Source organism: Pempheris klunzingeri, chromosome 12, assembly GCF_042242105.1.
Source record: "Pempheris klunzingeri isolate RE-2024b chromosome 12, fPemKlu1.hap1, whole genome shotgun sequence".
NCBI classification, from domain to species: domain Eukaryota; kingdom Metazoa; phylum Chordata; class Actinopteri; order Acropomatiformes; family Pempheridae; genus Pempheris; species Pempheris klunzingeri.
Window position 1 is genome coordinate 3,412,372 of NC_092023.1, and position 26,692 is coordinate 3,439,063.

Here is a 26,692-nt window from a genome sequence, read left to right on the forward strand (position 1 = left end):
CGCCTGCTCCTCGGGTGAAATTCTCCCCGACTGGAGAATCTTACTTTAATCGTCAATACACTGAAACCCTTTCAGCCAAATAGTCAACAGGAAGATGGTGTCAAATGTCTTGAACTAGTTCTTCAGACCATCAGCTCCTGGCCTGGCCTCACGTGTGAGACTGTATCCACTGAGGAAGCTATCAGGGACCTCAATTACATCAGATGGGTGTGTTGCTACGGGATTCACAGCATCAATTTAGGCACTCCAGCGAGCATCAGAGCCGGCCGTGCAGAGAGCAGCATGTCTTTGTCTTTGTATACAGTCCATCTTTCTTGACTGGTACTAGACAGTGAGTCCAAACTATCGACGTCCCCCACATCCATCCATCCATCCATCCATCCATTGTCTTCCATTTATTGAGAGTCGCGGTGGCATCAGCGGTGATCACGAGGTGTTTCCAGGCCAGTTGAGATATATAATCCCTCCAGCAGGTTCTGGCTCTGCCGAGGAAACCTCCTGACCAGATGTCTGAACCATCTATACTGGCTCCTCTCCAGCAGCTCTACTCCGAGCTCCTCTTGAATGTCACCGTATCTCCAAGGCTGAGCCCAGACACCCCGCAGAGGAAACTCATTTTGGCTGTTTGTATCCGTGATCTTGTTCTTTCTGTCATCACCCAGAGCTCATGAGTAATTATTAACTGGTAAATCAAGTTCTTCACCTCCACAACGGTCCAGTACAGCGCCTGCATTACTGCTGAGGCCGCACAACTCCTTCTCTCTGGGCAGCAGCCAGGAGAAGGAAGACGACCATGGCAGCATGTCCACCGGGCAGATCTAATGTGTGGGAGGCAGCAGGTGATAAAAGTCGCCTGATTGTATCTGATCTCTGCGTCTTCATCGTTAAGCACACGTTCAATCGTACCACAGATCTGTATTTGCTGAATTTCTCCCCGTCACCAATGCCTTTGTTGTTATTCAGATATCTTATGAGCACATTTTGCTCCTGGTGGGAGGCTTCAGGTCGTCTCCTCCCGCTCTTTCAGAACTGCTTTCTTTATTACACACCTTGATTTTCTCAGCAGCAACATGAGAGCTCTCGTATTTCCAGGAAATGGCTATTGTGGACATCTTCCAGGTTTTTATGCTGAAGTCTAAAAGGTGAATTCCTTGTTGCCGAGTGCAGAGTGACATCAAAGAGTCTCCCCAGGAAATCTTTATTTCTTTCATTTTCTGACTGGAGCTCTTTCTGTAACTGACTGACTGTCAGTTACAGAATGCCACAGGTTAGGTAGCAGGTTTGAGGACTTCACTTCACACATCTTGTGCCCTTGGTCAGTAGTCAGTGCACTCAAAGAGGGTCTCATTGCCTTTGCTGTAGTACCACAGAGTATTTTACGTGTGAAGCTGTGAACTAAGCTCGATAAAGGACCTTTAGCACCCTGTCGGAGTTCGTTTTGCAATAATGTGCTGTGCATTCTCCCTTATATAACATATAGTGTATCTTATGATAGTGTCAACATCACACATTCAACTACCAACGTTTTCTGGAGACTGATGTAGAATACAGAGAAGATCTGCACATACTACCTATGCATGCTAATTCTACACCCTAATATAGATTCATACGTAATATCTGAGGGACTACTTAACGTAATTTGATGCTTTTGATTATGACTCTGGTTGATTATCCAGGAAAAAACTCACGTGGCGTTAAAATGAAAAGTGCTTAAATAGCTTAAATGCTGATTCAATTTTGTCTAAGTGAACAAAATGTGATGGCTATGGGGATGCTGTGAGTGGGTAATGTTGATCTATAGAGTGTATTTTAGCTAAATCAAACACTCTGATTAATCATTGTGCTGCAGATAGCTGCCTGTCTTTGTGTTTATGGCCCCTGATTTTGGCGTTTTGTACACACAGACTGAGACAGACTGTCAGCTAGTTTCCTGACCACATGTTCCCGACTCCTGAGCACAGCCAGGTAACACTGAACCATTCAGTGTTTGCACTGAGGTGTGTGCTCTCACAGGCAACCTGAATATTTCAGCTAAAAAGGAATGGACAAACACACCATAACTTTATTTCTGAAATTCAAAGAGGCAGAAATATTATATTAGGGACATTAACTAATTTCCTCAGGTGATTAATGTACATGTTCCTTCCTAAATTAATAAGAGAGAAACAGGCTTGAGACTGGAAGGTGGCCCATTCAGTCCAGCTGGATGAATTTTGGATGGAGAGTGAAGGAGTAATGCCTGTAAAGCCCTTAAAGCAAGGCTAGGTCACTTTTGATGAGCAGCAGCAACAGCAGCCTCTACTGCCACAAATGGTTATCACAGGACACTAGCACAATTAGTCCTGTTGATACCTGAGCGATGAAGAGTCCTGAGTCACGCCTCTAACAAGAGCAAAAACACTGAAGGAAAGCCAGAAACATCTGCACCCACAGTAGGTGGACCATCGTTGGTGGTGTGTGGCCGTACTCACTAAACCCAAGTTACGTTGTGCAAGAACAGGAGAGTGGGAATGAAAGAGGCTCCAGTACAAGTCAGTGTACCGTCAGAGTGATTTAGAAGTTGTAAAATAGTCTGTGGTTGTTCTGGGCAGCTTTCAGGTGTGTATGTGTGTGTGTGTAACTTTGCCTCAAATAATGAAAAGTAGAAATAAAATGCACGTCAGAGTGATTTCCTGACTGGATGCAGCAGTAAAACATGAGTTGCTGCTCACACTCAAGCATTTACACTCAAAAGCAGAAGGAAGAGACTCAGATACATGCTTGTGTGTGTGTGTGTGTGTGTGTGTGTGTGTGTGTGTGTGTAATATCCTCTCAAAATAAATTAACCTGTGATGGAAAATTGCTTTCATATGAGTCATGTAGCCAACGCATGTTGGTGTAATGAAACTATGATAATCAATTCAAAGTGAGGGTCAGTGACAGTCTGGAACGATAATAAGAGAGTGGGAGTTTATAACAGATCCATTTGTGATTGATTTGAATGCTGCAGCATCACACTGACATAATAATTGACATGAAGTGCGATTCTCTGATTTTCATACTAAACACCTTCATGAGAAATTTAAATCAAAATATTTTATTAAAAACCAAATGACAATAGACTTTTTTTTTTTTTTTACACATTTGATGTAATTCTGAGCACATTTTCATCACTTCTACAAACACGTTCGTGCCATATTTATTCTTTTCAAACCGGGAACTGATTTATTCAGGCTTTATTCATTAATGAGGCTCATTGATGAGGTTCCATGCCTCAAGGTAAATAAGACACAGTCAAGGAGGACTTATTATTTTTATTCTAGGAAATACTTTTGTCAATGAGCTCGCTTGAGGAACGACTTCGATAAACAAAACACATTTCTTGCTCGTTAATTTAAAAATGCAGTTTGCGTCCTCTGTGTTTCCGAAGCTGTCAGTAAAGATGACTGACAGAGGGGTTTCATTTTTCACTGGCCAGATGTTGTGCTTCCACAGTGGTGAAAAATTCACTTCATTCTTGAGAACAAAAGCTCATGATTTTATGACTCGTGATATTTAAAAGTTAATTTGGCTTTGATGCTATACATCGTGGGCAAGTTTGCAGCCGCAATATAAAATTCACTTTGCTGATATCAGGTGTCAGTGCAGACTCGGCGTGTGTCGAGTGAAAGAAAGGGCCGTCATAATGAGGTCCACCAGGACACATTCATGCAGGAGCCATGTTGAATATTCATTAGTTTGGCGGATGTTTGACCTTGCATCATTTACATACTGTAAGAGGACAAAATCAAACATTAATGGGCATTTACACTGAAGAATTAAGATTGACATGTGCTAGTCAAGGAGGCAAATCTAAGGGGTTATAATAGTTATTCTCTGGAGCACCTCCTCCTCTATTCCTGTAAAAAACAAACAAACATAAAACCAATAGATAAATAAATAAGTAAATAAATATTAAGAGCCGTCAGCAGTGATGTCTGCACTGATTCTGGCTACTGAACTGAAAAAATCAAGTACATTTACTATACAATCAATATGAGCAATTAAAGTCACATCACTTAACCATATTAAATAAAATACATTTGGAATGAGTTGCTAAAACATTCAAATGTTGTCCTTCGATGATACATAGACGTTTCCACAGTGTCCTTTTGAAACTGACCAAACAATGTCGCTGAGACATTCTTTTCCATTCAAAGGTCTGTTTTTATATTCATGTCTACTTTAATGATGAGAGCGTCCTTTGAAGCTCGTGCTGCTCAGAAGACCTCCCCGCCTGGATCCTAAGACTACACTATCTGATCTGATATGCGAGACACATTGTCCATGTTGTTAACTTGAGTTGATAGGGATTTTCGGCTGTCAGTGCTCGTTCTGGTTCTTATCCTCTTTGTCCGATTTGGGTCTTGGCTGCAACAATGGCAAGAAAAGGCTGCTTTGAATTCCTCGCGGAACTTCCCTGAGGAGAAACAGTAACATGAAATCCAGTCAGAAACGGTTAGATTTGAACCTTTTACACCCCGTGGGGTTTCATAGGCTTTATGGGCAACACTTTTATTAGTAATTAATGTTTAAAAGATTGAATTTAATCCAGATACACTGCAAATATGTCATATTTCATTGCTTTTTCAGTGCATTATTATCGAAAACAGCTGAGACGCATATATCATTATCAGATTAACTAATCTACTTGTCTAGCCTCACAAATCTTCATATATGCACAGTTTATTACCAGATGAGCAGTGAGTTGTATTGTTATTGCCCAAGTGTCCACTAGTGGACAGTAATGAGCACCACACAACTGTTCAAGGCGCTGAAGCAGGTCACAAACTTACCGCTGAGGAAATTGTAGATGATAGGATTCGCTGCACTGTTGGCATATATGAGCCAATGTGAGAAAGTGAACCATGCATACACGGTCTCTCTGTCATTTGTGTTCTTGAACGTCCCAAAGACTCTGCAGGTGAGGCGTGAAATCGTATTAGTCACAGACGCGATCATGTTTGCATGCTTTTACCGCAGTGATGTAAATCGAACAACTCAAGGATGTTAGAAAAGGAGGAACAACAAAGAGCTCTGTGGACGGTATCACTCATTATTAAACATGGAACTACCAAGATGAGCTCCTACTGAAAGAAAGAAATGAAAAATGTGAGCTCTGGTTTGTCACAGTATTCATTGACGCTCCCTCTCTGTCTGAATGGCTTTTGATCTTTGAACCATTACCTTTTCATGACATTGAGCACGCTGATGGGCAGGTAGCACAGGGCGAAAACAAAGAGCACCACCATCAGCATGCGAGCCGTCTTACGCCGCGCTCGGATCTGTTTGATCTCAGCACAAACTTTGCTGGTCCTGACCCTCGCGGTCTCTTCCTGCCCCGGAGCCGGAGCCGAGCACTGCATGGACCTCCACTTCCTCTGCATCACCGACGTGCTTCCAGGAATCTGTGAATTCACCGAAAGGACGATCAGCTCACTGTTTGAAGGTGGCTCATGTAACCCTTTTAGAAATATGAAATGCTGAAATACAAACCTGTTGACACCACAGCTTGTGACATATCTGGATATACGCCAGGACCATGAGACACAGTGGTGCCAAGTATGTGACAATGAAGAAACAGGTGTGATACACCTTTGGGTAGATCTCAGCTGTTGAAAGTATAAAACACATCATCATAATTAGACTGAAAACTGCCTGGATAGTGACTCAGCCCCTCAGGTACTGTTGTTATGTCTGTCAGTCCGTCTGTTCTCACACAGCGATGACGTTTTCCTGTCAGGTACGATTGTTTTGTGCCACACCTGGGTACGAATGCCTGGGCCTCCAGTTTATTGATCACAGCAATCAAACAAACTGGACTTTGGGCTCTTTGGGCTGCAGCGAAAGAATCCTGAGTGTTTAACTTCCCATAGAAGTAAATAAAAAAGCAGACCTCTCATTTATAGCTGATGAATTTTGATTTTATTTTGGAATTTTTCAGCAGGAATAACAACTTTTGCTAGCAGATTTAATCACTATAACAGTGTATGTTAGTTGAAACCTCTCTTTTCTAGCTTATTTGTTTAAAAACTTTACATTATATCTATCGCTAAAGGATTGAGGCCATATATGCTGGACAAAATGTCAGCACGCTCACTAGCTGATGATCCAACACGTCCCCAAAAACAAATAAATCACTGCTATCACCTTGGCTCCTACTCAGTGGGCGTTTCACTCCGGAGCAGGTATGCAACAGGTGTGATGCCAAGAACTGCAGGCTAAAGCACGAACGAGCTGATAAGATTCAAAGCAGGTGAAAATACCAGACATACCTTCAACTTCTGAGGCAAATAACTGTTTATTGAGATGAGGTGAAGCCGACAGTGATGAAATGATCTGACATCTAGCGCTGATGAACATGAGAGTGTTTTATTTATATTTCAGTAGAGGCACCAAATCCTGTGAATCCACTGATCTGAAAGCTGCAAGGTTTCTTTGATTAATCCGCCGATATGTCAGAAGGCAAACTCTTTGGTGTTCTTCACTGATGTGTTTCTAGCAGAGCGTTTCAGACAGTTACTGTACACTACAGTGTCGTGAAGCTCTGGGTGTCAAATTCACTCTTCGATCAAATAAAGGATGTGCTGATGTCACATCACGGTGCTGCGTGTGCGTGTGCACGGCCATGTACACATAAAAACGTTTAATGCCTCCAGGCACAATGTCAAGAGGAGCATCCAGCATTTGGCAGAGATGTTTTTCACCTGCTGAGAAATGTTTGTCCACTTGTCAAGTCCGTGAAATTCACACTTTCTACAAAAGAGGAAGATCTAATATTCAGTAGTGGTTCTTTTTCCAGCAGAGAAAACACATCTCAGGTGAGGTGAGTGCTTTAAATTCACTCTGCCATTAATAACATTGACAGATGTGGGGTTTAGCAGAATATGGTCATTTTCTAAGGGATTCGCCAAGGTCACGCACAATGTTTCTGTGCTTTGCAGTGTGCAGTTTCAACACCACCTGAACATTATAACCATCACAAAGGGAGGATTTATTGCAGTAATGTTGTATCAGACTATATCAGTTTATATCAGAGTATATCCGTTTTAGCTTGGCGTTCCTCATAAAGTAGAAACTCAGCATCTAAGCTCTGCCAAATAATACAAAATCCACCTCTTAAGTTTGTCCTCTGACAGTTCTGACAGGAATCAAATGTGTTATCAGCACATATTTTTGGTCATTTTGTCGATGATGTGAATTTTGTAAATGTGCCACTCGCCTGGTTTGAGAAATAAGGGGAATAAGGGGTCTTTAACGCTCAGTAAGGACGCTTTAAATCAAGCTGTGACAGGAATCAAATGTGTTATCAGCACATACTTTACACAACCAGCACCAACACGCTCATAACATTTTAGCACAAGTGCCTGAAACACCTCGATAAAGAGTTTGCCCTCTGAGGTACTGACAAATCAAAGTTTGCATATCGTATCAAAGAAGATTATATATATATATATTATATATATATATATATTAAACAGGACTTTTCCTTATTAATCAGTACAGTGTCCTCTCCTGTGAGATGCAGCAGCAGGCCTACGCCACTGGAAGTAATGCTGGCTAGGTAGCTGCGTATGCTGATGCTCTCAGCCTCCATTAGAGCTGTTACACACACTGTTCAATTAATTCCTTACATTTTTCCTTAAATGTGTTCTTAGTCTTATAGAGGCAATAAAAAATAGCGCCCTTCGGACTCTGTAGATACCGAGTGTCGCTCCTATTAGAGCCCTCAGCCCTCATTAGTCGCCCCACGTGCCCTCATTGGCTTCCCCTCGGCACTCGCACCTGACAACGCATCATGAGCGTTATTCCTTTAGTCTGAAAGAGTGGAGGTCTGAATCACCCACAATGCATTGCAGTAAAACATTCAGTGCAGTCTTATTAGTAGTTTGTGGGAAGGTGCGTCCTCCCGTACCCTCTTAACACCAACTCCTAACGACACGCTGCCCGTGTAGCACGCAGCACCTTTCAGCAGGTGGGAACATGTGCACATTCAAAAGCCTGACAGGTCTGCTCTGCTCACTTTAGATTACTAAAATGAAACTTTCACCTTCATGTGTCAAAGTAAGCAATCAGTGGCTCAAAGGTATCAGATGGAGAGCGTGCCTCAATTACTGTAACCTAATGAAGGGACTTGGAAAGGTTTTTCTCTTTACAGGGTTCACTCCCTTTGAGGACTTTAATTAGAGAGGCACCCGGCCTGTCTTATCTGGCCTGCAGGAAAAGTAATCCATCCTACATTATTGGTCCTTATCAACCTTGAGCACAGTTCTCGCTCACATAATTAGAAATATGAGACACTGGCTAAATGGTGCACAGAAGGACTCGTGCTCTATTGACGGTCGTATCGCTTTGAAACAGAAAGTTGCCCTTTTAGTCCTTTAGTCAATAATCTCAGTTTAACATGTACATCTTACAGCGAGGTATTTAACATGTGTTTGAGTATGGCAACAAAGTAGGGTCAGAAGTATTGCCGCTGTGCATCCGTCCATCCATTGTCTATACCTCTCATCCTTAAGAGCCGTGGGGGGCTGGAGCCAATCCCAGCTGCCTTTGTGAGAGAGGCAGGGTACACACTTACACTTACACTTACAATTTAGAGTCACCAATTACCCTGCATGTGTTTGGACTGTGGGAGGAAGGTGAAGCACACGGAGGAAAACCCACGAGAGCGCCGGGACAAAGAAAAGGTTCAAGGTTCAAAGTGAATACAGAAGATCTGTACAAAGGTTTGCAGTTCTGCTTCTATCTTTTTGTGGATGAAAACCATTCACACAGAACTCGACTGAATGTGTGAATCCCAAGTTTACGCCTACGAATACACCGACTAGTTTATCACTAAATCTGATTTGATTGATTGATTGTTCTTATTTGAGCATCTGTGCCTTGCAGTCACTGCAGTACTGACAGGTTCGATTTGCATTCACAAACAATTTGACGGATTAGTAAAACATACATTTGAGTTCTGTGAGAACGTTTGTCACCCACAAACAGATCTACGTGTGCAAAACCTTTAATGTGGAGCTGCAAACCTTTTTTGTTTGATTAGTTTGATGTCATGCACAGATTTTTTTCAGCATTTGAATTCATATTTACACATTTGAATGCACCCATAGAAAATATTTTCACACATTCAGACACACCCGCGCGGCTTTTGACCGGCTTTTGTTTCCGTGTTTGCGTGGGATTTGTAAAAACTAACCTCCCCAATGTTCATCGCACACTGTGAACAGGCTGGTTTTGTTTGTTAGCTCGGGCAGCAGGCTGCTGCACTCCATCACAATAGCCTGAGGGATCATGATGATGCACGACACGACCCAGATGACAACAATGCTCTTGCGAGCCCTCTTGGCCGTGCTCTTGAACATCAGTGGATGGCAGATAGCATACCAGCGGTCTTGGGCGATACAACTCAGTGTTAGTACTGATACAGAAACCGAGATGGTCTGGAGAAAAGAAAAGAAAAGATACTCTAGTTAGACGGAGATAAACTATACTGTGATTGGCATTTTAAATACTTAAATATCAGAAATCAGACAGTGGATCCCACAGCTTCTTATTTTATTCATGGTTTGTAACTGTGACACCTGAGATCATTTTATATTTTGTAATATTTGCGTTAAAGTAAGTCTTTACTCAACAACCCTCCCATTCAACTGTGCAAATGGCAAGACGTCATATGAATGTTGAACGTGGCCTTGACTGGTGGCATCACAGTCTAAAGGCTCAGGGGTCACAGATCATCTTCTTCGCCTGCTTCCTTGTCTCGTTGATTCAGAGCAATCACTTCTCACCACTGTCTCGATTATACACCTGCCTTCCTCTCAGGGAAGGTCAAGACACACCGGCTGAAGCGAAATTTCAATTATAGATTTGGGAAAGTGGACCAACATTAGATGTGGTGCGTTGATACGTGAGAAACATCACATGTTGGAGATGCTCTCATCCTGTTTCAGCGTGCTGCAGATGGTTGTCTCTGGGAATTGAAATGAGTCCACAGCAGTGCCACCAATTTCACATGGAAGATAAACCTGTGGGTTCATTTCCTGTGGGAAATGAACTTTCATCTCCATCATTCTGAAAAGTTTAGCTTCAGGATGCCATTGGTGTTCTAAATCACCTTTGCTGGCAAATTTTCTTAATTTAAAAGGTCTTAGAACGTCCACTGCCTGACAGGAAATAAATAGTGTATTGACAGATATGTCGAGTGTGGTGTGTTTGAAAACAAACACAGACACACAGATGTTGTCTGTTTGTAACACATTGCTGCTTTTCACTGTAATATCACACCAGTTGCACATCCTGATAAAATATAATGTTTTGAGACTGAAAATGGAAGTTGGATCCAGCAGCTGACAAAACAGTCACAACACTAGGGCCCTTTAGAAGCTGCTGAGGAGCTTCAATCCCTAAATGGACTTTGTGGTGAGATCATTTTTTCATCTACTGTTTCGAAAAATTTAATTTCAGTCACAACATTTACTCCAACGTGAACAATAGATCCTTAAAGTGTACAGTGTAACGTCACGTGGTTTGATCGAAAGCCCCAGAACAGTAACTAAATGGACTCTGCGGTGAGATTCTGCTCCACCATTTGAATCTTTTACCATTTTATACAACTAGCTGGCACACAAGTTACATTCGGCACTAATTAGCTAACAGCTAGCTCAGCTTACTGTGGGCTGGAGCAGCGGCTCAGTGTTTCTAAGGTGTTTATAATGAGCTGTTACATAATACAACCAATAAGACTCTGTTACAGTGACTAGAAACCTTCTCATTCAATGCGTTTTCTTTATTTTCATGACTATTTACATTGTAGATTCTCACTGAAGGCATCAAAACTATGAATGAACACATGTGGAATTATGTACTTAACAAAAAAGGTGTGAAATAACTGAAAACATGTCTTATATTCTAGTTTCTTCAAAGTAGCCACCCTTTGCTCTGATTACTGCTTTGCACACTCTTTCATTCTCTTGATGAGCTTCAAGAGGTAGTCACCTGAAATGGTTTTCCAACAGTCTTAAAGGAGTTCCCAGAGATGCTTAGCACTTGTTGGCCCTTTTGCCTTCACTCTGCGGTCCAGCTCACCCCAAACCATCTCGATTGGGTTCAGGTCCGGTGACTGTGGAGGCCAGGTCATCTGGCGCAGCACTCCATCACTCTCCTTCTTGGTCAAATAGCCCTTACACAGCCTGGAGGTGTGTTTGGGGTCATTGTCCTGTTGAAAAATAAATGATGGTCCAACTAAACGCAAACCGGATGGGATGGCATGTCGCTGCAGGATGCTGTGGTAGCCATGCTGGTTCAGTATGCCTTCAATTTTGAATAAATCCCCAACAGTGTCACCAGCAAATGCTTCACGGTGGGAACCAGGCATGTAGAATCCATCCGTTCACCTTTTCTGCGTCGCACAAAGACACGGCGGTTGGAACCAAAGATCTCAAATTTGGACTCATCAGACCGAAGCTCCTTGTGTTTCTTGGCCCAAACAAATCTCTTCTGCTTGTTGCCTCTCCTCAGTAGTGGTTTCCTAGCAGCTATTTGACCATGAAGGCCTGATTCACGCAGTCTCCTCTTAACAGTTGTTCTAGAGATGTGTCTGCTGCTAGAGCTCTGTGTGGCATTCATCTGGTCTCTAATCTGAGCTGCTGTTAACTTGTGATTTCTGAGGCTGGTGACTCGGATGAACTTCTCCTCAGCAGCAGAGGTGACTCTTGGTCTTCCTTTCCTGGGGCGGTCCTCATGTGAGCCAGTTTTGTTGTAGCGCTTGATGGTTTTTGCGACTGCACTTGGGGACACATTCAAAGTTTTTGCAATTTTCCGGACTGACTGACCTTCATTTCTTAAAGTAATTATGGCCACTCGTTTCTCTTTACTTAGCTGATTGGTTCTTGCCATAATATGAATTCTAACAGTTGTCCAATAGGGCTGTCGGCTGTGTATCAACCTGACTTCTGATGGTCCCAACTCCATTAATAAGGCAAGAAATTCCACTAAGTAACCCTGACAAGGCACACCTGTGAAGTGAAAACCATTTCACCTCTTGAAGCTCATCAAGAGAATGCCAAGAGTAATCAGAGCAAAGGGTGGCTACTTTGAAGAAACTAGAATATAAGACATGCTTTCAGTTATTTCACACTTTTTTGTTAAATTCATAATTCCACATGTGTTCATTCATAGTTTTGATGCCTTCAGTGAGAATCTACAATGTAAATAGTCATGAAAATAAAGAAAACGCATTGAATGAGAAGGTGTGTATATATATATATTTATATAATATCATATTGTTGTAAAGCAAAAAGACATTCTGTCCAGTCACCAGGACTATTTTTAGTAAGATGACTGTGGAGGCATAAAACTGCAGATCCAATAATTAAAATAATCTTCTTTTCAATATAATATATGTAATGAATCTGAAACCTTGATGATATCATTTCTTTTTTATACAGTCTGACTATCATTTGTTTTTAAGCTTAATAATTACAGATAATATTTGAACTGAATTTTTCCCAGTTGACACTGAAATCTTCAAACGTTTGCCAGCTGTTATTTTCAATTCCATTTAATCCTGTTGCAGAAAATGAGGAGCTGCAGAAAGAAGCAGGGGAGGGAATTCTTGTTTTTTTTTTTTTATTGTTGGATAATTAGTGCCATCTGTTAATGTGAGCATTTAATGACATTTAAATGTTAAGTCATTGAATTTCACAGGACCAGGCCTTCTCCATGAGAAATTAAATATAGTACAGCCCTTCAGTACAAGCTAAGCCAGCAGCATTAAGCCTTCATTCAGGGCTTCCAGTGCAGTTTGTGTGTGCTGCCTTCATCCAGCCCCATTTGTTTACTTGAGCATCAAATTAACTGCAATGACAAACCAGAGAATTAATATGCGTTGCTGCAGTTTCAGTAGCTAAATTTTCATCCATGACACAGTTTCCTCCACTGTTTCACAATTTCTTCCGCTGGGTTTACAACATACAATATTGCAGATGGAGATAGCAGTACGGTTTTACATCCTGCTTTGGTATCACTCTTGGGGATCATCTTTCCTAAGGCAGGACAGCACTGCCAAATGGGAAACCCAGCAAAATGTCACATAACACGCAAGACGCACTAAAGTGATTCCCGAGTGGAAGTTAATTTTGGAAGAAAACATCCTCCTGGGTTCATAAGAGGAGCCGGTGCAAATATTGTAGCAGCAGCAGTTACAGTACAGTAAAAGCAAACAGGGTCAATGTGAATATGAAGGCCCTCAAATAGATGAACTAATCTAATTAATCCAACTAATCCAGGGCCAAGAGATGTGAAATGAGTGGTAAACAAGCGGCCAGCACATCAGAGGAATTCACACTTTGGTTTGTACATTTTCCGTTATTCCGAACCACACTTTGTGATGTGCTGGAGCAAGAATTTGTTTAGTGTACAGGGTGTAGGATTTGTGCTCTCATGCATGCAGCAACGCTACAGTGTGGTGGAGGATCTTCCTTTAGCAGATGTGTTGGAACAGTGGAGACAATGCTGCAGCAGAATTTAAGAAAACAAACAGAAAGCAAAAGATTTGCCCAAGGCATTAAATCACCACGGGATACCATCAAAGCTGTCTCACAAAGCACATCTCAGGGGATATGAAAACGTGTTGTTAACCCTCATGAATACAGAGAAAGAGAAACCTGAGAAGAACAGAAACCTTTGGCTTGTATTCATGAACTACTGCACTACTGAGCGAAGTGTTTAGATGAGGTCAAAGCTGCTAATATCGTGTTTGAGAAGCTGACGTCTTACCTGCAGATAAGGCACAACTTTGCAAAGAGTGCTTCCGAAGAACCACGTCTCTGTGATGTCAACCACGAGGCTCGCAGGCAGGCAGATGATGGTGACCAGCACATCAGCAAAGGAGAGATTCACTATGAAATAGTTGGTCACGGTGTGCATGTGGCGGTTTTTCCACACTGCAAAACAAACTGAAAATGATGCACAATTTTAAAAGTTGGTCCAAAGACTCAACAAAGGCAGGTATTTGTCACATTAGTGCAATAATATATAATATATATCTATAAGAGTCCTGTTTACATCTTCGCTCCTACTGATACATTATTCATACCCTGAAATAACATAAGGACTATTAGCACAGGGAAGGTTTGCTTCAGGGCTTCCCACCAGGAAGCCTTAGGGTACATCTAACCTTTAACCCGACCATGGATCTCAGGAAGGTCAGAGAGGCTTTGTGGCAGAAAGCCCTGAAGGCAAACGTCTACCGTGGGCAGACAATTAAATGTCTAAGTGTTGGTCTGACAGTTCATACTGAGAAAGTACAGTGAGTTTTCATTCAAAAAGGAGAATCAGCAACAGGTTGGTAACGTTTTCTAGCACTAACGGCTCTCTCTTCTGATTATTATTGCATTTTCTTTAAGAAACTAATGGGTACACTGATCATGATTATCTATTATCTACCCTGATATCTTACTTTTACTCCACGAATGACAAAATTCTGCATTCATTTGACAATGTCAGGCCTCAAATTCCAAATTCTTGTTGTATTGGGGGAAAATGCAGCAAACACAGCCGTATTCAAAGGTTCAAAACCTGACTGGACTTCAACATTCACTGAGCCACATAAACCGTGATGTAACACCATGTAAGGCGAAATGTACAGTGAGTCTTTACTGCAAAACAAACCCTGATCATCCTGAAGAGGACACGGCTTCACATTAAAGAAATCAATAACTTAACACAAAATACACGTAGATATAAATTACAAGAAGATATAAATATAAATATATATATATATATGTACATAGAAATTATATTCTTGATTTAAAAATGCTTCATTGTCAAAATGATGTCTGTTATACAGAAATAACAGACCGTAAAATGTAATAATTGATCAGAATCAAGTACTCAACAGAGTTAGATAATAAATGCAGGTAAAGACTGTGAAGAGGACGCCAAACCTCACAGTGTGCTCACACACACTGAACTTCAGTCAATCAGTCAATCAGCTTGTAAGCGAGCGGCTCATCACCATGAATGAATAAATGATGCTGGTATTAATCCATCATTGTAGCTCCATGAACGACAGCAGTAAGTACTCCTGCCTAAGTTTTGCATAAACTCCCTGTAGATCTCAGCATGTTGACAAACTGGCTGACAACAGTGAGATCCAACCTGGAGTCAACGAATTACAAACGAATCGGGTAAATGTAAAGGATAGAAAAAAAGAAAACGGTCGATATTTGTAAAAGCTTTTTTTTCTCGTGTCATCCTTTAAACAGTCAAGTCCTCTCTTGTGCACTAACTGCATAAACAGTTTTGTGGGAATTAGTGCTTAATGAATAATTCCAGTAATTGTTGCATGCAAGTGGGACACAGCTGCTTCTGAAATTCTTGACTAATTCACACCTTCAGATGACGTAACTTGTGCTGCAGTGGGAATAAACACAATGACAAAGAGAACTGGGAGGTAAAAGTGTGCCCACAGTGAAAAATATACTGCTATGTGCTATATATATGTGTAGAAACACCCAAGAGGAGGCAGTAAAATCAGGTATTCCACTGGCATCTCTGTGAAAAGTACATGTTTAAGTCAGGGATGATTGTGCCGCCTCATTGCCTGAGGTTTGAAACAAGGCTGGTTCCAGCCCCTGAACCCCATCTGTGCCACTCCTGTACCTGTATACTGCATGATGTATGCTTCAGATAACCTCCCACGCTCCTCCAGACTGAGATACCATATGGCTATTTTCAGGGACCATGCTTGTTACGAAGCAGCAAAGGCAGGGGAACTCACTTAATATGCAACTGCAGGTACCATATGAGGCGACAGCTATGAGGCTGAATCTCAAACAGCAGCTGATAGCGAAGAGTTTGTTATAAACTTCAATATCTTCTTCTCATACAGGTCCACAAATCTATATTCAATTATAAAAGGGGGAAAGACATGCTGCAGTGCCCTCTGACCACATCCAGCTGTAATGTGGCATGCTATAGTGCTATAGTGGAGCAGGTGCATCACCTGCTGCACACGGGGGGGCGAAGGAGCTGCAAAGTGGAGTGAAATGTCAATTCTGGGGCAAGTTGTAGCCCGGTTGTTCTGTGCATACCAGAAGCACCTTTCTTCATGCTGGTCTGCTCTTTTCTCAGGAGACACACAAGTGTTCTATTTCTCACTGTCTGTCTGCCTGTCTGTCTGTCTGTCTGTCTGTCTGTGGAACAAGCAAGTGTAGTATGTAATCAGAAAAACTACTATTTCCAATAAATATAGTGGATGGGCAGATCTTGAGATTTTACCGTGGAAGGGAAAAAATGTGGGGAAGTGAATTCTCAGCGGAAAGAAGGGCGGGAAAATCAAGAGGTCTGTCAAGCATGGGATGTATTTTCTATAATTTAACAGAATCAGATCACTTCTATCGTATTTCATATATAATTTATAGGTTATCTCTCACTCACTGCGAGCGGAGCAAATAGAGCAGACAACAAAAACCATCGCCGTTCATCACAAGCTGCCGGCGAAGCTCCGCGCTACGGTGCTTCCTGTCTGAACGGCCCAATTAGTTCAAATGGACACTAAAAGAAGTCGGCTGGGGATTGGCTCCAGCCCTCCCGCGGCCCTGACGGATAAGCAGTATAGATAATGGTTGGATGCATGGATGGATGGATGGACACTAAAAGGAAGTGAACATTAGGGCGCTTCCACCTCCTGTGAGTCCTGTGAGCATTAGTCTGAGTGAAGTCACTCTTTGAGCGTTGGCAGAGCCACAGCAGAACATTGTTCATTTGGATTCAGACATTACATGAAATGTTTGTTTGTCCTGTTTGTTAGTCCATATTGTTAGAGATGCTGCCTGCCATCCATTTAAGGTGTCCATAGCAACACATGGCGTTTTGTGTGCCATACTGAATGAAACAGAAATCACACCCACACGGTTCAAACTATATCAGGAGGGTTTTGGAGCCACAGGGTCATCCTGACTGATTAGACCTCTCGTCTGGTTTAAGTCCAGCGCTGCCATTTCAGAATTATAGCGCAGTCAGAGAGCACTGAGCCTGGTTTTTCCATCAGATTTTCACTCGACAAAAACGCCATCAAAACAGCAGAGCAGATAGGAAATAGTGTGGGCAGAGTTGGAAGTATAAACTGCAGGAGCTAGCATCAGGAGCAGGTTAACAACAGCTTTTACACAGCAGACATTTTGGCTTGTCACAGCAGGGAAAGCTCAGGTGTTAGTAACATTGACAATGGCTTCATCCTGTGCACAGTTTTGACCCCCCAGGGGGCTCCAGCACACACAGCCATGGCATTTCAGGGAGAATCGGCTCTCAAAGTCGTCAAAATGTGGCCACCAATTGTATCTCGTGCCCACGTAATTGTATTCTGAGCACTTAGTATCGTAAAACGTGACTTTGGTATATACTGTTTGTCTCCATGGCCACTCCTGACTGTCGGTGACTCCTCTGTGTATTCAGCGCTCTGTGGATCCACTGGTGTTGATTAGATTAAAGTGTATCAGATTAAAGTGTTTTCTTCAGTTTACCTGCATCATCACTTTAAAAGGCAGATGTGATACCGTGGACCCGCAGTGAAGAGGATGAAAAGTCTAGACAGTGTCTATGTGCAACATCAAAGACAAGACACAGCCAAGTGAAATGATCTCTTTGTGCATATCTGATCAGCACTGTGAATACCAGAAGTTGATTCCATTATGTAATCACTAAATCTGCAATGAAGGTCTAAAGTTACTAGAAAGAGACGTACTGATAAAAAAAAAAAAAAAATTGTCCATGTTTGATCATTTTACCCACAGTACAGGGACACACACATCACATCAAGGAAGTGCTGCGCTTCCTCGTACGCCAACAGTTACAGAAAGCTACAGAAGATGGATGCACATTAATGACACTACAACAGGCACTGCCACAGAAACACAAACCAAACCACACGCTGGAGGTTGGTACAGCGCAGCCAAGGCGGCGGGACCACCAATGTTCACCATTAAATTGGACCGTTTCTAGTGGTAGAACCTAAAAGATGTCACCCATAGCCATAGTTTCAAAGTTTTTTTGTGAACAGTTAATGTGTCAGTAACATGAAGACTTAGAGTCGATACAGCAAAAGCTTTTTTTTTAACTAGCAGCTGCATTTCCACAGCTGCAGGTGTGGCTGTGCTCTCTGGTGTTGTTCGCTTTCTGGTGTGGATGCAACTAACTAACATTATCAGCTACACCTGTGCTTTAGCTGTGATGACAAGTCTGAATAGAAAAGCAGAGCCCTGCTAATCACAGCTTGTAGCTATTGGTTATACAATTAGACCAGCTCTTTGAGAGAGCAACGTGAATTCAGCTGGGAGAACAAATCCTCCTTGATAAACACATGCATGGACATCAGTCAGAGCTAAAGCTACAATAATGAAATAGTGTGTTGGGGAGGAAGGAGGCTGCAGCAGCAAACAGTGCAGGTTGTAATGGTTCCACTGCACACCTGCCTGATTGGACGTTGGGTGCCAGCTGGTAGCCGAACAGCTCGTGCATTAATTATAAAGCAGGAACGAAGCATGAACATGCTGCTGATGAGCTTCAGTGACCAACACTGTGCTCAGATCAGTCTGTTTCATTGTCACTTCCTAAATCCATCAGCCCTGCTAAGTGATAATAAACTCAGCTGAATGAGGAGAGGTGCTAAACCTCATCCTCAGACTTCTCAAATGGAGTTTAATGGCATGAATGCATGTTTTCATAGCTTGACACCAGTGAAGTAAATGTACACTAAACTGTGTATTTACGCTCCACCAGGAACATTAAAACTCTGTTATGTGTCTCTGGCTGTTAGAATAAATTAAATTAAATTATTTAAATTAAATAATTACTTTAATTTGGTATTTAATCATCATTTCCACTTAATGTTCCATAATATACCAATATATCAATACTTTTTCCTGTTTCATTTATATATATTTCTGTTTTTCCAAGTCTGATCAACCTCACATACCCTGTAACCTTTCATCTCTTTTATCTGGCTTGAGAAAGTGTGTTAAAATGTTTCTTTAAATTCTTTCTGAATCTCTTTGTGCAGCTGTTTGAACAGCGGCTGTGTGGAGTACTCTCTGTGAAAGCATCACAAGGACGGGGCTTCTTACTCACTATGCTCAAGAAAAATACTTTCCTCTACCTGTAAAGGTACTTTAAGGGCTCATCCTTCAGGACAAAAGCTTACACACTTATTTTCTGGTTGGAGTTTTGTGCTCACATATGATCCCGCTGCAGGTACACCAGGCCAGAGACGGTTAAATCAGCAGTGAAAAGATGCTGAAGTGGATATTTGGAACAACATCACCATCCTCGGCTCCTTTGCCTTTTTGTCCTCTACCTCTGCCGTAGCAGCGGATGATGGAGGAGATGATTAAACATTAATGACTTGTCTTTGTCTGGCCTATTGTTGACCTCTTTAATCAAGCCCCTCTCAATGTCACGTCCTGCCCCAGTCAATCAAATCACGTCAAAATACTGACGACTGTTACAATCTCGTTTTAGTTCATGTACAGGACAGGAGCCTTTTTTAAACCTTTTGATTTGAAAAGCTTGATAGATTTAGATGTTCTGTTAAATTAATCAGATTATCTATAAGTCCAGGGTGATTTCAGGCTGATCAGCGCCTGAAAACTTAGTGTGTAAAGTTCCTCTTAGTTCTTTGTAGTTAGTTTCAGATGAGTAATTGTGGCTCACGTGTCGGAGGCCTCACAGCTCTCAGTGACCCACCTGCACACAATCATGTGTTCGCAGACACACTATTTGCTCAATACAAAGCCAGAAAGACCCAAATGGAGTCAGCAAACAAAAACAATTAAGGCAACAACAAAAAAAGCTTTAGAGTGCTTTCTATGACATTTATTGTATTGGAAATATAATCAATGTTCCACCCAGGCTATCAAACAGGGCCTCTAACAAACAGCAGGTAGTTGGTATCAGAGATGACTAAAATCTACTGCTGCATATTAATTGTGCTGACATTCTTTCATATTTCTGCCAGTTCAGCGTGTGCCGCTGCATTAATGCCCCATCGCCACATCTCTGAGGAACAAGAGTCGACTTTGAGGATAATAATATGGATTAAAACATTTTAGATCTGTAATCAGTAATACAACAGCGTCCCATAGAAGGATTTATTCACGGGCATGTGTGGTGCCCTGAATGGCTCCGAAAAAAAAACCCAATTTGCATTTGACAGTGTTCCCATAATGCTCCTGTTGGCAGCAGCCATGTTGTGACGTTTTTATTATGTTTCTATCGATGTGTGTTGATCGAATGCTGCCACGTCATTATCGTATATTTATTTTTGTATTTTTTTCATTTCCGTACTTTTTTTATTTAACTAAAGAGTTCTAACTTTACGTGGAGCTCCTTTTAGTCTGGAGGAGTTTATTTTACTGGAGGAGTTCCAGTGACACTAATACAATGGTAATACTCATATTTATTAATTATTATAATGTTATTAACAATAGTTGTCTTCATAAGCATCCAATTTAGGGTACTTAGAAGTTTTGTAAATGCTGATAGCAGAGCCTATATAATAATTACCCCCTTACTTAATTACTTATTCAAATAAAATGCTTATTATGTTTTATCTGTCTATCTATAATAATAATAATAATTATGTTTTTAAGCTAATTTCACATCATAAATCTATATCTTGCTCTCATACTATGTACTATTATATCGTAATCTACACTGTGAGATTATTTCATATCATGTTAGGTTTAGTGAAGCCAGAACTGAGCAGCAAATGTCCTCTGGGCTGAAGGTCATGAGGAGCCCTCTGAGGTGTCCTTCCTGTGGTGAAAATGTAATGCCGTGCACTAAAGGGTGCTTTTAAATGGAGGAGACCTAATCCAGGGCCACACACTGAAGGCTGCCCCACATGCTAGAAATAAATGAAAACTGACTTCATCATAATAAGCACATGCAGCTGGTATTAAATACTCATATTTCCCCACAAAGATATTTGCTTTAAAGAAAATAATCATTATGAATCAGTGAAGTGTGCGTTAGCATGTGGGTAAATTAAGGATGAATTATTATTATTAAATGCTGTTTGATTTAAACACATGATGAAAACCCTGCTTTAGCAATCAGAGATATCAGCGCACACACAAAAAAGAATGAATGGAGGACTATAGAGCGAGTAATGACCTCATTAACACGAAGGGAATAATAGGATTTTCATCAACCAAACACTTGTAGGTGTGCTGTGGTGGCTGGCCTCTACAGCAACAGCTATGCAGACCCACTTCAAAGACATAACCCCTTTTTGATCTGCTGTTACTGTGGTCATAGTTAAATGAACGCATTTACTAAAGCCAAAGGCATGCATCTGATGCTGACGTGCTGCATCGACGACAGGGCAACAGGGGGATCATCAGCCTGCAGCAAAACACACACCTTAAACACTGAAAAATACAGACAATATCCATATCCTGCAGTTTCACGCTGAGCTCGTGGTAGGGGCTCACCAGAGGTGGCCAATCAGATGCCAGCTGGAGCTTTTGCTCTCCTGCCAAAGCCTCCCAGCCAAGACACTACTGGCAAAGATGGCCACTCCTGAATCTTAACATATACTCTAGCTAATTTGCTTCTTATCATCAAACCTGAATTAACTGATGTTTTTAACCACAACAGACGTTGATACTCGTTATCAAACCTTTTAACACGTCCAGCAGACACAAAGCAACATTAGTATTTATCTGGAGTTGTGTTTCTGGTCAGTTCATGAATGTAAATCCAATATTCACTCTGTTTTAGCTCTGTTTTTGGTCTCCACCCACTCCTGAGGGAAATATCTGCCTCTTGAGCTGCTCCACTATGTTTACCAGCCAGTCAATAGATTTGGTTTTACAATTTCAACTCCTGCTGGATTTGTTCCTCCTCCACACGGGTGATGTTGCTGAGGCACTGCAGTCAGAAGGCGCCGAGCGGTTCTCCTCACAGCTTTCTGATTAAATCATACAACAAATCAAAATGTGCTCAACGTTGTTCCTTAAAATGTGACATCTCTACGTTCACTTCTGAATACGTTTGAGTGTGATTTCCTTTCGGCGGCTTTTACCAGCAGGTAAAGTTGCTGCAAACATCAGTAGAAAGGAGCTCAGATTGATTTTAAAAGCCTTGAGAGTTCCTGTTTGCAATTGTTTCCGCTGTGTGAACCTGTCAGCGCTGACTTAAATAATGCCCCCCTGATGAAACTTGGATAAATGCAAATTTCACACAGAATAAAAAAAGGAATCAGCTCTACTGGGCAACTTCTGTGTAGTTCACTGGGTAATTAATAAAGCAGCAGCTGAACCGACCATAATCAGAAAACACAGGCCCGCTGGGAGAATTAAACACATTATTAGACAATTTTTACTTTTCTCTTTCTGTTGGAGACACAGGACCAGCCGCCTATTGTGTTTGCTGCCTCTGTGTGGGTTTCACGCTGTTAAATTTCATTACGTCAGCGTCTGACTTTCCAGAGTTGATATGAAACAGTTTAAAGATTAGTTTGGGTGACAGCTGTTGTGTATGGTTGCCGCAAAAGCAGCTTGTGCGAGCCCACGTTGTTTCCAGTCCGTCCATTCATGAAAGACGTGCTGCACTGAGCCGTACGGCAGGGTGGATTACTGCTGTGAATTGTCTGCAACATTTCTGCCTTGTTCAGTGATGTTGTTTTAAAAAAGCAGCATCACTGGTGGATGAGCTACGATCCAAATATCACAGAGTATTTAAATACATAGCACCATGGAGTTTATGTATTTGGGGGCTAATTAACTTATTAGTTAATAAGTTAATGGGTTTTTTTTTTTTATAGGGGATTGAATTATGCACAAGAAATAATCAGAATCATTGAACGATGTTGTCCTGCCTGAATTGGAATTGGACCATTGGACCAAAAGATGACATGTATTACAACATGTATTAAACCCCCTGAGTCTCACAAGCTGAGGCACAGGACACGTAGTTAATACAAATTAATAGAGATCTTAGATAACAGAATGCGCCCTCTGCACAGCTCCAGTCCAGGGTGCTGCTCTTTCAGTCTGCACTGATAAGCTTGGGAGCCCTGATAAAGAAACTCAGAGCAAAATGTGATGCTGCTGGTGATAAAGAAGGAGGAATCCTGCAATGAGACTAACAACACACACGTGCAGAAGAAGCCAGTGGGAGTTGAGGCTGTGATGGATCAAAAGGAGCAGGTGGTTGTAATGACTGCAGCCGTGGAGCTCTTTGCCCAGAAACACCAGTGGAAATGTTTGCCAACCATTAAACAGCAGTATGGCAACAAACAGAGAAAATATATATTGGAAGAAGTGGATAAGAATCAAGAGCAGCAGCTGCATGGTCACGTTAAGCTCCCTGTGCAGCAGGTCCCTCAGCAGGTGAGTCAGGAAACAGCAAACAGCCAAATATGAGGTTGGACACAGTGAGAACTAAAGTAATAATACCAGCAGACCGCTGCGACCACCACAAGAAAAACTATGTAAAATGTGATCTTTCTGTCACTTTCTTGTACCAACATGCTCATTCACATCTGCCAAAAGTTGCTCCAAGTGTTCCTCGACTGGATGATTTTTACGCATGAATGGGAAGAGACTTCTATCACAGAGAACAACTCACCCAGCGAGTTTCCAATGAGTGAGACGAAGAACACAATGATGTAAGCCACGATGAGGACCCATTCATACTGCTTGGGGTGTAAGTACTCCCTCCAGATGTATCTCAGAAGTTCATCGTCCTCATCCACCGCGGGGTGCAGGTGTAACTCCGTGCTGTTGGCCACATGTGCAGAAGACAAACACTCCTCGCAATCCAAATTCCCGGTGATCCCAGACATCCTCGGGGGTGTTTGCGTGTGTCTGAGTTGTACTCCTGCTGTCGGTCGTGTGTCAGTGCGCAGTGAGCGCAGGTTGTTCGGCGCACCGCCGATAAGGACGCGGCTCCGCGGCGCGCTGCGCAGACCCTTTCCGTGTGACGCTGCCTCCACGCGTGACCACAGCGGGGTCACACGCAGCTGATTGTTCAGAGAAAGGAGCTGTGAGCCCACCCTCAAAGAAGGAAAGAAAAAAAAAAAAAGGTGGGGAATGAGATGAAGGAAAAGCCTGAGTGAAGCAGAGGGATTATAGGTGGAGAACTCATTGTCCTGGTTCCACTTCACCAGACCGTCTGCTGGTATTTGTGATATCAACATTCAAATATTCCCACAGGGATTTTACTGCTTTACAACGCTGAATATTTATTATCCATTATCTGACTATGTCTCCTGAATCACTGCCAAAGTTCTCTGCAGAGATTTTCAGTAATGACATTAAATTAAAGCTCAAATTCTATTAAAATGTACAAACTTCTATTAGGTGATCACTTTTGCCTTTAGTGGGCAAAATAAAGTAAATGATGGAGTCAGACTGAATGGATATCAAGCAAATTAATCTATTTTGAATTCAGAGCAGACCTAACTGCCTCCATTGTGTATAAATAATCCAAGGGCAATTTGAGACTTCTTCACTCACCAATTAACCTATGTGATGAAACTGTACGAGCTGTGACACCAGGATAGCCATTAATTATGGGCCAATTTACTTTACATCATTATAATTGCAGTAAACTGTTGCTTTTTAGGTTATTAAGAGTCACTACTGCCACAAATGCCGAGGGATGATTCTGCTGTGCAATAGTTGGAAGATAATGGTACCTTGAAACACCCTGAGTGCTTCAACAGTCTTGTTGTTGGACAGCAGTAAATGTGATCTGTCTGGGTTGAGGCAGCAGTTCTGAAGAAGATATGAAGTTGTTGTCAACAATATGGCTTCAAAGTGCTGCAAACCCGCGAGACTAACATACAGAACTGCACAAACAGCTGCTGACAGTCGAGGTTCAAATGGATCAAATCACACATTTGAAGGTAAAAAAAAAGGTTGTTATTCGTTCATGCATGGGGGATATTTTTGTTGTGCAGGTGTACAAACCTGTTGCCTCCCAACTGTTTCTGTCTCTCGTAGCCCAACAGCCCCATCAGACACCAATCGTGTTCACAGTGTGTTTCGTTCTAAGTGATTTGAAAACAAATGATACATAAAAGTGGCTATTGCTGCAGTATTGTGGTGGAAATTTACTGCGATGGGTCTAAAAACCATTTGTGTGGCAAGAGACAGAAGTTTATTCAGCAGCATGAGTCACAGATAGATTTTTTTTGTAAGCTGATTTATGTTTTTGTACTCATCATCATTATTCCTCAAGCGACCTTCTGACTGTGCTGCTGACTGCAGCTCCTGAAATGCCACCGTTAGGAGACAGCAGGTGGTTGTTCTTTACATCCATCTCCTTCACTCATTGTACAAGTGTGATGTCTTGTTTGTTCTTAGCTAGAATCACATTATTTGTGCACATGAGTAATCTCTCTGATGTAATAACATTTTCTTTATTCCACAAATATGTGTCATGCAAGACATAATGATGGGGAGCTGTCAAGCTTTCTTTACGATCCCTTGTTTTGTCTGTACTTTTTTATGACTTAGTAGTGTTAAAACACAGCTTTGACATTTATGTAAAATACGCTTCTTCCTTTTCTTGCCGTGAGTTAAATGAGAAGCTTGATATGGGTCGGTCTCGTGGCTGTAAGCTAAACAGGAAGTTATGAATTAAACGAATATGCAAACTGTTAATTAGTGAGCTTTTGAGGTGCAGGTAGCTGTTCTACCGGTTTATAAACCCTTTTCTTGTATTTATTTTCCTCCTGAATACAAATATGTGGGTATATTTACATTCTAATCAAACCATAATGTCTATTCAGCGGCTCTACTCCGAGTTCCTTACGAATGTCCCCGCTCTTCACCTTATCTCTGAGGCTGAGTCAAGACGCTCTGCAGAGGAAACTCGGTCACTTGTACCCACGATCTCATTACTTCAGTTATTACTCGAGGCTCATAACCATAGGTGAGATTTGGAACACAGATAGACTGTAAATAGAGAGAAATTCATTCCCAACTTGGAGGAGGCAATCTGCAGTCTTCCTGCAGAGAACCACAGCCTCAGACTGGGAAGTGTTGACTCTCATTCTGGGTGCTCCGGTGCCTGCTGGAGGTCACGGTCTGATGAAGCCAACGGGACACGGTCAAAGGCCTTAAGTCCACAAAAATGCATCCTCACTTTCCTCCGTCCGATGATTTTTCCTTCCTGAGCCCTACCAAAAGTCTTTCTCCATAGCTTCCCCAAACTCCTCCCACACTCAGGTTTTAGCTTCAGCGATCACTGAAGCTTCTGAAAACCCTTCTGGCCCTCCAGCACCAGTCTGCTGCTTCGGGAGCCAAGCACGAAATGCCTCCTTCCTGACATCACTGGTGTCCACCAGCAGGTTCTTGGTTTTCAGCTGCCTCTGGCATGGAAACTTTGAACATGGCCCACTCTGATTCCAAGTCTCCGACGATAGCGTCCTTCACCAGTTCTGGATCCACGTGGCATGCGTGGATCCACCAGACAGGCCTGGACGAGAGAACACAGCTCTTCCTGCTTCCCTCTTGGTCTGACTCTTCTCCTGGAGCCACTTTGCCTTGGGAGTACTCTACCAGGAGCTACTGCCCCCAACAACACACCTCCGAGGGTCACAGGGGCACACAAATCCCCCCACCACGATAAGGTGGTGATTCATTTGGAGTGA

General features: G+C 42.1%; 1 protein-coding gene across 1 annotated transcript; it reads right to left on the reverse strand.

Moving 5' to 3' along the window:
- Nucleotides 1–4,268: 4,268 nt before the first annotated feature.
- hcrtr2 (hypocretin (orexin) receptor 2) lies at nucleotides 4,269–23,875 on the reverse strand. The gene is made up of 7 exons (XM_070841486.1): nucleotides 23,659–23,875; nucleotides 13,801–13,979; nucleotides 9,221–9,464; nucleotides 5,515–5,630; nucleotides 5,206–5,426; nucleotides 4,815–4,936; nucleotides 4,269–4,438 (listed from the first exon to the last, which is right to left on the reverse strand). Exons 1-7 carry the CDS (start codon nucleotides 23,873–23,875, stop codon nucleotides 4,269–4,271), a joined length of 1,269 nt encoding a protein of 422 aa, XP_070697587.1.
- Between the last annotated feature and the right edge of the window lie 2,817 nt (nucleotides 23,876–26,692).

Bases quoted from the DNA above. Each gene is read 5' to 3' on its own strand.
- hcrtr2 (XM_070841486.1), bottom strand. From the start codon at position 23,875: ATGTCTGGGATCACCGGGAATTTGGATTGCGAGGAGTGTTTGTCTTCT. The intron at 5,631-9,220 runs GTTAGTTTTTAC...TACTTTCAACAG, and splicing joins GTGCGATGAACATTGGGGAG to CTGAGATCTACCCAAAGGTG. The intron at 4,439-4,814 runs GTAAGTTTGTGA...GTTTCTCCTCAG, and splicing joins CATCTACAATTTCCTCAGCG to GGAAGTTCCGCGAGGAATTC.